General features: G+C 46.2%; 1 protein-coding gene across 1 annotated transcript in view; it reads left to right on the top strand.

Annotated features, from left to right (window-relative positions):
• Window positions 1–5125: 5125 nt before the first annotated feature.
• The window catches only part of MARCHF11 (membrane associated ring-CH-type finger 11), a gene marked incomplete at both ends in the record, with an annotated part of 34882 nt that continues 28082 nt past the window's right edge, over window positions 5126–11925 (top strand). Inside the window, 2 exons of the mRNA XM_084260005.1 lie at window positions 5126–5431; window positions 6598–6753. Of these exons, the coding sequence (XP_084116131.1) occupies window positions 5126–5431; window positions 6598–6753 (462 nt within the window). The remainder of the gene's footprint in view (window positions 5432–6597; window positions 6754–11925) is intronic.

Here is an 11925-nt window from a genome sequence, read left to right as displayed (position 1 = left end):
AAGGAAGGAAGGAAGGAAGGAAGGAAGGAAGGAAGGAAGGAAGGAAGGAAGGAAGGAAGGAAGGAAGGAAGGAAGGAAGGAAGGAAGGAAGGAAGGAAGGAAGGAAGGAAGGAAGGAAGGAAGGAAGGAAGGAAGGAAGGAAGGAAGGAAGGAAGGAAGGAAGGAAGGAAGGAAGGAAGGAAGGAAGGAAGGAAGGAAGGAAGGAAGGAAGGAAGGAAGGAAGGAAGGAAGGAAGGAAGGAAGGAGCCCTTAGTTCTGGGACTCAACCCTCTGGAAGGTGGGACCTACCCATAGGAAATCCCTGTGAAGGTTGGATGAAGGAGCTGCTTAAGGCTGGACCCTTGTGGTATGTAGAGCTGTGTGAGTGTTGGGCAGTCCTGGGTGGGATAGGAATCCAGGTAGGCATTTCTGAAAAAGCAAGAGAGTAATGTGAAAATAAAGATTTTTGGTAGACTACAGGTTTCTGTCTGCATGGGATTTTAATTGGTTGATACAGCTGTAAAAGCATCGACTGCGGGATGAGTGTCTGCTCATCCCAAACATCGGGCACGTTCAGTGAACCAGCAGAAAATACGCAGCCACTAGCATGGCCATTAACCATCTGTGCAGATCATTTAGTGTAAGGGAGTTGAACATGGAAATTTAGCAGATGGGGATATTTACTCAGAAGCACATTTCATGTTGCATTAAACATGTAAAGCGCATTTCAAATTAAGCTGAAGCATTTGCTTGCAGGTAAAAAGCATTATTTTTACTTACAGGTGATCCCCACCAACCTGAGTTTTTCTGAAAGGACATATATATATGTTAATCAGTAAATATAATAATAAAGTGTCCATGTTACTGTTTAAGCTGATTTTACTTTCTACTCTCTCATTATAATTTTGGTTTGAATGCAAGACACTGGCAATTACTCTCTTTACTCCTTTATTAATATTTTAAAACTACATCATCTTGCTTTCCTCGGAGATACAGGAAGCAGCAAAATGGAACAAACCCATCACTGAGCACTTCTGCTGCTGTGCTTATGGTACAGGCCAATGCATTATGGAAACTTTTGAGAAAAAAAAAAAAGAAGAGCGGGGGTTGGTTTCTAAATGTGCAATAACATGGTGCTTCCATTCTTGTAACATCCCCCGAGCGGTTTGTTACCTGCATATCCTATTCCTGTGCAACCTCTTCTGTACATAAAACTTTACTTAGATTGTTTATCTTGACATATAATAATTAAAAAACCCCACCCACCCCAAAGCATTATGCCCATTTGCTGAACATTTCCCCTCCGTTCAAATGCCTTCCTCCGTTTATTCTTCCTGCATGTTCTACCTACAGCTGATAGTCCTCAGGTAAAAAAACTGCGTTGGAGTTTCCATTAGTTTATTAGCAGAACTGAGAGGAAAATAGAGGAGGCACAACTTCCATTCCCTCAGGGGCTGCACTTCTCCTGCCTTTTCCATTGCCTGCTGAAAATGCAATTCACTTCACTGTCCCACGGTGTTACGACCTCGCTGTTATTTCTATCCCTACTGCTGTTCCTTATTATTTGTCTCGTTACAATTACAAGATACCTCAGCCAAGATGAAGCCTGAACAAATATGGCCTGAATCTGTCAGTGGAATATTGCAATTTCTAATGGAAGAGGCAGGAGTAAGAGCTGAGAAAAGCAAACGTTATTGTTTCAGTTTTATGTAGGGACCAAGACAGAGCGGGACTGAGGGAGATGTGCCGGCATCCAGGAGTCTAGTGCTTGCTTCAGTGTCCTGCTCTTCCAAAAAGAGATGGCAGCTGTGACAGCCAGAGTCCTCTGGAGGCTGTTAGACACCTGACTAGCCGCTTGTGCTTAGGTAAGCGGGTGCCTAGGTTCAGCCAACTTGAGGTCGTTTGCTCAAGGTTATTCAGGGAGTGCGTAGCAAAACTGTGTTTGAACATAAATCCCATGAGCTGTCTTAATCCCAGTTCACTGTCTTAATCAAAAATTAATTCTTCCTGTTTCCAGCCTCTCTTTTTTTATTTTTTTCTTCCTCCCAACCACCTACACTACTGCTGTTATGAAGCAAAATATCCTTTCCTGCCTTCAATTTTTCTTCTTTCTGTTTCAATCTTTGGTTTTGGCTCGTGTCCCCCTCTCTCGCTCAGCAGAAGGATGGATGCTACTTCGGTTGGAGGCTGCGTTATATAATGTTCTCCACCCCTTCTGCTCTTTTGTCGGCATCTCCTCCCACCCCCAGCGTGCCAAACAGCACTCTGCTGTGCTCCAAAACGTGGGGATCGATGATCTTTGAGCTTTTATTTTGGCTAGTTTGCCAGTCGCTGTGGGTAGACATGTAAACAGGTGATGTATTGAGAAACTCACGCCTGTGAATTACCCCCTCACAATCAGCTCTCCAAATTGATCAGATATGCATGAAAGAAGCAGCCTTCTACTTCGTATTAGATGCGTTCCCTTTTAAGAGTCATGTTGCACATTTATTTTGGGCAAGATTAAGTAGAAAAGATTGACCTTCTTAACAACTCTATTGTTCTCTGTAGTCGCATCTTTCTTTCTTCTCCTGACATTAGAGTTGTTCCATTTCTGTGTTGACATTTTTATTTTCTCTTTATATAGTTTCCAAAAGGCTGTGTTCATTATTGAATTTCTGCTGACAAACAAAGGGATGAGGAAGAAAAATGGCATAAACCGCCACATACAGCAAATGGCAAGGGCGTGCTGTATTCCTCTGATGCAGATGAGTAAATTCTTAGCATTCATTTCTCACCTCACTACTTTTGTTCCACTCTCTCTTCCTTCTGGTTCTGCTTTAGTTCTTTTCTACCCAGTATTTTGGGCTCATCTGTATGCTCTGATTTTGGTCCCTTTTTTTTTTTTTCATTGTTTGTGATTGCCCGTTCTTTCCTTAGAATTAGTCTGTTTGCTTAATTTTGTCTACAGTTCTGTTCAGTCTCTCCGACAACCCCTGTGAGCATTACTTTGCTATGAAAAAAACCTGCATGCAGAAAAATTTCTGAACTCCCCAGCGCCTGTAGTTCATCAAAATGTCACTGCCAATGTGACATTTCTTGGTTTGCATTACCAAACCTGGGTGTATCCATGCCGCTAGCCCCATTTAACAAACACCTTGAGAACAAATCTCAGCGTTGGAGCATCTCGTCCTAAGGCCCAGCTGAAGGGCCAGCGCTGGCTTAGCTGATGCAGAGGACCCAAAGGGCTTTGACAGGACTTTGCCCCGATTACTTTGAACATCTCTCTCCTGCAATATGGAGCTGCCGCTTGTCAGCAGAGAGCACATTGTCTGAGCCGGTCTCCAGCCAGGCCAAGAGGTCGGACCAGATCTCTGGTGTATGCCCAGGGCTCTCCAGAGGGCTTGACAGCCGCGTGCCCATGGGCTGAGGCATGTGGTTTTGGATCCGTGTACCCACCTCTTTGGTCTTCTAATAAAATCACCCTGCCAAGAAAGCCACTGCTGTCAAAACACGCCTGCTGAAGGCAGCGGCTGAGCTCATCCTGGTACATCCTCATCCTGAGACTCCACCCGAAGCAGCCAATGAAACAGGCAGGCGATTTCATCACACTTTTGAATCAAAATGTGGTGAGCGTGGAGGAGCATATGGCCTTGTGATTGTTTTTTGAGGGTTTTATTTTTTCCCTTTCTCTCTGCCGGCTCAGGCGGTTGCTGTGGTTTTCAGGAGGTGCAATGAGCCCGGGTGCCATACGCGATGCTGAGATTCACACAGGCTTTCATTCCGCAGCCTCAGCCAAACTTTACAGAATTTCTAACCACTCTGGGTTGTTGGGGTTTGGGGTTTGGTTTGGTTTTTTTTTTAGACACTATTTGATCATGATGCTTTTAGCAGATTTAATTTTGAAAATGAGGTGATGTCATGAATTTTGGGGGAAAAAAAAAAGAAAAAGAAAAAGCCAACCACGAACAACTGAGAGGACAATTGGCTTCACACCCAAACAGCAACTGTTGCATATTGATTCTGTTGAGCTTCTACAAGTCCAACCTTTTGCAGTGTAAACTCCAACAGAGTAACAAGACCTGTAAGGGGGTTGCATCCCCCACTGGGGTGTTGGGGAGCGCTGTGGGCACTGGGGTGCTGCGACTGGCAGCCGGGTCAGGGTTTGTGCACAGGCAAGGAGAGGCAAGCAGCCTGCAGTAGCTCACGGCTGGGGCTGACCTCAGGCTGAGGGAGTAAAGGGGGAAGGGAAGGGAAGGGGGAAGGGAAGGGAAGGGGGAAGGGAAGGGAAGGGGAAAGGGAAGGGAAAGGGAAGGGGAAAGGGAAAGGGAAAGGGAAGGGGAAAGGGAAGGGGAAAAGGAAGGGGAAAAGGAAGGGGGAAAGGAAGGGGGAAAGGAAGGGGAAAGGGAAAGTGAAGGGAAGGGGAAAGGGAAGGGGAAAGGGAAAGGGAAAGGGAAGGGGAAAGGGAAAAGGAGAGGAAAGGGCGCTGTTCGACGCTGAACCGTCCCCGTGAGGGCGGTGGGTGCCGCGGCGGCGGGCCGGGAGTGCTCATCCCCTGAGGTGTGGGGGGAGCCGGTGGGGAGGGGAGGGACGCAGGGAACGGCGGGAGGGCAGGTGCGGCTCTGGCGTTCCGGGGAGGGGAAGGGCTTTCTCCCGGCCGGGCGGGCTGCGGGGTGCTGGGTTCCCCGCCGCGGCCGCCGGCCCGGAGAAGGTGGCCGCGCCGGTGTGGGGGAACGGGACGGTGGGGGGAGGAAGGCGCCTCGCCGGCTGCGGGCCCGCGGCGGCTGCGGTGACTGACTCGCGCGGCCCTCCCCCCCCCCCCGGCCCCCCTCCTTCCCCCTCCCGCCGCGGCTCGCGCCGGGTAACGGTCCCTGGCTCGCGCTCTCCCGGGCGTTGAGGGGCGGCCCGGCCGTACCGGTCCCGCCCCGCCCCGCCCGGCCGCCGCCTCCAGACCCACGCACACGCAGTCCCACGCGCGCTCGCCCACACACGCGCACGCCGCCGGGGCGGCTCCGGACCCGGCTGGCGGAGGGAGGCGGCCACGCCGGGTCACCTTCCCGGCCGCCGGCGCGGAAAGGGCGCCCTCGCCGCTCTCTCTCCCCGCCGCCATCCGTCCCTTTGGGTCGTCCCCGCCCCGGGTGAGCGGGTGTCCCGGGCCGGCGCGGGCATGAGCTGCGCCGGGGGGAGCGTCGTTCTCCCTCGCGGGGAGCCGCAGCGAGACCCCGCCGCCCCGCTGGAGCTACCGACCGGCGCCGGGGAGGAGGACGGGGACCCCCCAGAGGAGGGAGACAGCGGCGGCCCCAGCTCCGGCGAGGGCCGGAGGGGCGGTTCGGAGAGCGGCCTCGCGGAGGCGGGGGCCGCCGCCGGTGACAAGCCCGAGACCCGCTCGGTGTGCAGCAGCGAGAGCGGCAGCGGCAGCCACCCCGGTGGGGCCGGCCCCATCTGCAAGATCTGCTTCCAGGGCCCCGAGCAGGTGAGGAGAGGGGAGCGGAGCAGGGCGGGCGGATGGGCGACTCCCCCGCCCTCAGCGCGGACGGACCGACCCCTCTCAACTCACCCCTACCTCCGCCCAGACACCCCGCGGAAGGGGCCGGCGGAGGGGGCGCGGGGACCCGGGGAGCGTGGCGGGGCCCCGGGTGGAGGATCAGCACCAGGGACAGGGCTCGGCACCGCCTGCCCGACTCCCTCCCCCTCTCCCCCGGCAGCGGGGCGGAAAGGCGGCCCGGTGCTGCTGCCTGCAGCGGGGGGAGGACGGCGCCCCCCCGCAGCCGGGGCAGAGCCCTCCTCGGTGGCGGCGGAGCGGGTGTAGCGAGCCCTGCCCGCTGTACCAGGGGGCTGTGACAAGCGCCGGGGGCAATTCTGAGTCGGCGCGGAGCTGGGGATGAAATCGGAGGCTTGCCGTGGCTGGCTTGCACGCCGCGCAGCTCCTCGCCATCGCGCTGGCCGGCTCTGCCCTCGGGGACTTTGCGCGATATGGATTTCTCAGGTGTCTATCAGACTTTAAAATGAGAGCGGTAGCTTACAGGTCGTGCTGAGAGGAGCTCCAAGGATCTTCTCTGTCATTGCACTGCTGGGCACGGGCGGTATCAGCAGTGGATCCGTAACTAGCATCCTATAGCTGGTCTTGTAGTTTGGCCAGAAGAATCTTTGCAACGAGAGAAGGGAGTAGCTGATTTACATGACACAGCAACATGCCAGCTACCAGGGGAAGCTTTTGGTTACATTATTTGAGGTTCTGCCTGGCAGGACCCTGCTCCAAGAGCATGGCTGTCCATGGTATCACCCAACTTCTTTCCTAGTGAAGCTGCAAGTGTTAGAGAAACGCACCTAACCACTGTCAGTATTTGAAAGGGCTAGTGCTGCTGCCGTTTGATGCACAGTAATCTTTCACCTGTTTCACATGTGTACATACACAGGTGTAGACAGTTATCGGGCTCAGTCTCGGTAGAAGCACCTAGGTGGTTTTAAGACAGTTTAATTTTTGGGTATTTATATTATAGCCTCAAACACACGCTGCTTCTGTGTATTGAAATTGAGACCAGTTCATTGTTACATACATACCTGTAAATATTTTGGTATCGAGTGTGCATGTACATAAAAGATTCCTTTAAAATCAGTGTCTCTACAATGCCTTTTCAGGGTGAATTGTTAAATCCTTGCCGCTGCGATGGCTCAGTGCGATACACGCATCAGCTTTGCCTTTTAAAGTGGATAAGTGAAAGAGGGTCATGGACCTGTGAACTCTGCTGCTACAGATACCATGTTATAGCAATTAAAATGAAGAAGCCTTGCCAGGTACTTTGTTTGTTTGTTTGTTTCTAAAAAAACACTCCAGTCATTTTTTAAAAAGTGTTACATGTGTTTATTTCAAGGTTTTTGGAAGAGTCTATATGCTTTACCAGTTAGCACTTGCACCCACCTAAGTTAGTTTTTAAGACTAGCTACGTGTTAAAATATGCATTGATTTGATTCTGTTACGTTCTTCTAGCTTTTGGCTTGCTATAGAAATGGTCTTCAGAGATTGTTACATTCTGTAATTAGATAAGCCATACTGAGATATGACTGAAGTTGAATCTCTCTGGTTCACTTTCTCAACTTTAAATGTGTCTCTATAGTTTGTTAATGACTCAGTCAAAGGTTGATTTCATTCATTCTTCAAGCTTGGGGGGTCAGAGAAGAGAGGCAGTGAAAACTTCTATATTCACCTACTGTAAAAAAGTAAAAGGAGGTGACTTTCTAGTCCTGGAACAACTCAGAGTAGTGAGAACGCTCTCTAAGTTTATCCAGTGATAGCAATTTAGAAGCTGAGACGTGCAGTAACTTTTTTTCACAGCTCCTTTTTAACAGCATCACAACATGCAGCTGGAAGATAGAACGTTATGGTGGCAGCATGTTGAGGGAGAGGGGGATCTCAAAGCAGACTGTTAGGGAAACTTTAGCAGTTCTGTCAGGAAGGCCTTAATACCACTTTGCATATCAGAATTCTTTAGAGGATTAAAATTCTGTGCGAGAAATTGTATTCCATACATCTGAGGAACACATTTACTGAGATAATTGTATCATTCCTTTTTTTTTTTTTTTCTTCCTTAGTTTTGATCCTATGAGCTTGGAGATGATGGAGCTCTGAAAGGCCAGAGCACTCAGGTCATTTTTCTGTGCCTGAATTTGATTGGAGCTTTATAGAAATGACATGCTTGGATGGTAATGGCAGTTGTGTGAGTGTGATAAGGATTCCTTGGATGTAGGATATCTGGAGTATTTGATTACAGCTGTTCAGATTAGGTGCAAGTACTTTCAGAGCCACTTGGTTTTTTCTTTATGAATCCATAGAGGAAACTTTGATAAGCTTTCACTGATAGAACCTTTATGATGTAAAAATGTCATGGATCTGTAAAATACCCCAGAAAAGGAAGGTGGTAGATTCTGCTTCTACATAGACTTTACCTGGTGGTCTGGCATGGGATTCTATTTAATCCTTCTGGGTTGGGTTTTTTTAACCTTTAAAAATGTATTTCTTCTATATCCACAACAATCTCATCATTTTCCTAACAAAGGTTATATAATTATAATCAGTTCGCATTGATAGCCTCCGAGAATGGTTGTTTGACAGCAAGGGCATGACACAGTTGCCTGCAGAGAGGCATCCAGTAGTATTTGGGATGTCCCAAGGTGGCTAAAATAGCTGCACAGGGTAGCAGATACAACACAACATACGAGAGACTTTTGAATTGCAGCTGGAGCCCAAGTGGGATAGTAAAGGGCGTCTGAAATGTCATTAGGCACTTATTTGTGGGCGACAGAATCAAGTACCAGTTTGAAGAGCAACCATTTAATTTCTGTGGAAAACAGAAATAAAGAAAGAAGGTGTCAGTAGGTGACACAGTCAACAATGTTTGGCCGAGCTACAAGTCACGTAGAAAGAACCCAAAGAGCCAGAAGGTCAATGCCGTTCTCTTCATGAGTTACTGCACATTTTTGAGGGGAGGGGTAGAACTAGATTCCTGTTTCTCCTTCAATAGATTAAAAAATAACTGATCTATTCTTAATCCTGTCTTTAATTTTTTAAAGTCTGTAGTTCCTTTTGTTCTTGACAAAACAGCATACAAAAAGGTTTCATGGAGGTGCATACTCAGATAATAAGTTTGACGTACATTCCGAGCGTCAAACTCTTGACACCCAAAAGGTCATGCATCTCTTTGGAGGGACTTAGTGGTACCCTTGTCATTCTGTGCTGAATATTCCTCTTGTAGTTATGGAATCAAAAGGAACTCTCAAAAACTGCAGTTGCCTATGTATTTTTGTAAGGGTGATCAGTCTTAAAGTGCCCTCACTCCTTTCCCATGTTCTTGTCTATAATAGTGTTGGGCATTTTAAACAGCTGTCTTGGTTAAAGCCTTTGCACAGGTTTCAAATCATTTGCTTGACTACACAAAAGCCTTTTTTAAGGCAACTTCAGTCAGATTTGGTAAAAAGCTGAGTTAGATTGTTCAGTATAGAATTAGTTTACAACACCTTCACTGAGGCAGCTAATGGACTTAAAGGTTCCCAAGGAAGGAGGACCTCTTGCATTACTTTAGACACAGTATTTGGACAGGACTTGTTCACTCTCTAGACAGCTGGTAGTCTGCCTCAGTCCAGAACTGCCTCTCACAGTCTAATTAGATCTGTGTAGGCAGTGTCATAAGAGAGAAAAAGGATACTATTTACTAAAAATAACTATTCCTCAAGTGAATTGTCTCTGCAGGTTTACACCAGCTCCTCAGATTTACTTTTACCTCAGGTATTTATGGAATGTAACAGTGCTTAGGGAGTGAAGAAGTAGATTTTTCTATGTTTTTTTCCAGAACATTGGAATAGATGTGAATATCCCATTTAATATCTAACATTTTCTATGGTTTCTGTTGCTTCATGGCAGGGAAAGTAATCCCAAAGGGGGGGCCTCTTTGGAGGCAGTACATTCAAGGAACAAAATTTACTATGGTAAGTGACTATTCCAATAGAAATTTTTCCAGTGTCACATTGTATATTTCAGCAACTGCTACTTAATTCACTTTCAGAACCCAATTCTGGAAACACGTAGACTTTTAATATAAGATCAGATCTTAAAACATAAAAAAACCCACCCCAAGTAACCAAAGGGCTAACAGTGGAAGATGATCACACAAACAAATTGATGATGTTTGATATGGTGTCTTACAGAGTAATGCAAATTTGGATTTATTTTTTTTTCAGCAGCCCACTCAGGATCACAATGAAAGACCTTGCACTAGTCCATTAATGAAAGCACACGTTCATGTTGCTGGACTTGCACCTGACAGTGGGGTGGGACTTGTTCCAATAATAGGCAATGTTATGTTATTAGCTAGGAAAAAAAAAAACAAACAACAAACTATAATGTAGAGAGGTGGAACAAATACTGGTTTGGACAGGGAGTTTTGTAAGGTTTTTGAAACAACTTGGGAGGAAGAAACTTTAAATGTCTGACTTAGAAATTAAACCCACTTATAACTGCATTTTAGATTAACAAAGAAAAGGAAAACACAAGCAGAAATATTTTTATAATGGTTTGTTAAGCTTTATAATTTGTACAGATTTATTTCCTAGAGGAAATATAAACAGAGCTTTTTATTTTTTATTTGTGCTATTTAATTATTGAGCTGTTAGTTCACTAGACTTGCAGTTAAACATCAACATACATTGAAGAATGTGACTTCTCTTATAAGATTCAGAAATAATGTTTAAAAGTGGAATATAGCCACGCAGAGGTTGAGAAAATATACTTTGGTGCTAAACATCATCATTTTTATAGAAATGAACAATAAGTGTATTAAGAAAATAGCCTTTTATAGATTGTTACTGTAGTCTGTCATAAAATAATATTAAGTTAGATGTTTAATATACCCCGTGCTTCTGTTCATCAAAATGTTATATTCTGGTACTTTAGGTGAACCAAACCTATTCCAAAAGTGCTAGAGATTATTGATGTGCTAATTTAAAAGCTAATTGCATGGCAATTTAATACCTTTTCTGACATCAGGAAAATCACAAAAAAACCCCAGTTACTTTAACAAGTGAATTCTTAATTTTTAGATCTGATTTTTTTAATATAGAATTTTTAAAAGGTACTATTATTATTTCTTATTATTAAGTCTTATTTCAGCAAGTATGTAGTTACTGGAAGTGGAATGTATCTCATGAATTCAATGGTTTTCAGTGGCCCAAATTGTAATTAATAACATTTGAGATATTCAGCATAAAAATTACTATGTTCAACAGTTTTGGTGAATTACAGGTTCAGTTCTTCAAGTCTTGTTAACATGACTAGTCCTCACACATTTGAGTAATCTCGCTGGCATCAGTTAGATGAGCATGAGCACAAGACGTGTCAGACTGAGTGTATGCACATGCATGTTGTAGTAAAAAGTGCAAAAGTCAATTTTTTCAGATAGTTTGGTGTGGAGGCCGTGGTCCAGAAAGAATGTGTAGTAAACGATTAGTAAAAGTTCTTGCTAATGACTGTGTCCAGGTGGATGATTGCATTTACTTTTTGAAGGCATAACTGAGAAGGGGAAAGGGAGAAGGCTCAAACCTCAAATTGTGCTTTTTAAACTACACTGTGTAGTATAAACAGTCTAATAATGTTGCTGTTATTAACACTGCCTGTAATGAAAAGCCAAGAGGGTACACCGTGTCATTGTTGCCATGTCAACACACACAAAGAACGAAAAGTATTGTCCCAGTCTTGGACAGGTTACAAAGAAGTTTGAACGGGACATAACTGACGAGTCTATGGGGATATATAAAACCAGTGGTCTCTGTACACTAACCATTTTAACTATCACTGAGTTTTTGGCATCTCAAATGGGATGAGTACTAAGATGCATCATGAGAAGATGCATCATTGGGTGCGTTACAGGCACCCTTTGAAAGTGAATGCAGTGTGGAAGGGCTGCGAGTAAGTACAATACTGGACTGAGATCATAGAATGAATCACAGCCTCGTTTTGGTTGGAAAGGACCTCAAAGACCATCTAGTTCCAATCCCCCTGCCATGGGCAGGGACACCCTCCACTAGCCCAGGTTGCCCAAAGCCTCATCCAACCTGGCCCTGAACACTGCCAAGGAGGGGACAGACACAGCTTCTCTGGGCAGCCTGTGCCAGGGCCTCACCGCCCTCACTGTGAGGAATTTCTTTCTAATGTCTGATCTAAATGTACCCTCTTTCAGTTTAAACCCATTACCCTTTGTCCTATCACTACGTACCCTGATAAACAGCCCCTCCTCATCTTTCCTGAAGGCCCCTTTAGGTACTAGAAGGTTGCGATAAGGTCTCCCCAGAGCCTTCTCTTCTCCAGGCTGTCGTTATAGGAGAAGTAGTCTAGCCCCTGATCATTTTCGTGGCCCTCATCTGGACCAGCTCCAACAGCTAGGTATCTTTCTTGTACTGGTAGCCCCAGAACTGAACACA

The sequence above is a fragment of the Gallinula chloropus genome (assembly GCF_964237585.1).
Source record: "Gallinula chloropus genome assembly, chromosome: 2".
Classification (NCBI taxonomy): domain Eukaryota; kingdom Metazoa; phylum Chordata; class Aves; order Gruiformes; family Rallidae; genus Gallinula; species Gallinula chloropus.
Note: the sequence above shows the minus strand (reverse complement) of the source record. Positions and strands in the feature narration are given on the sequence as shown.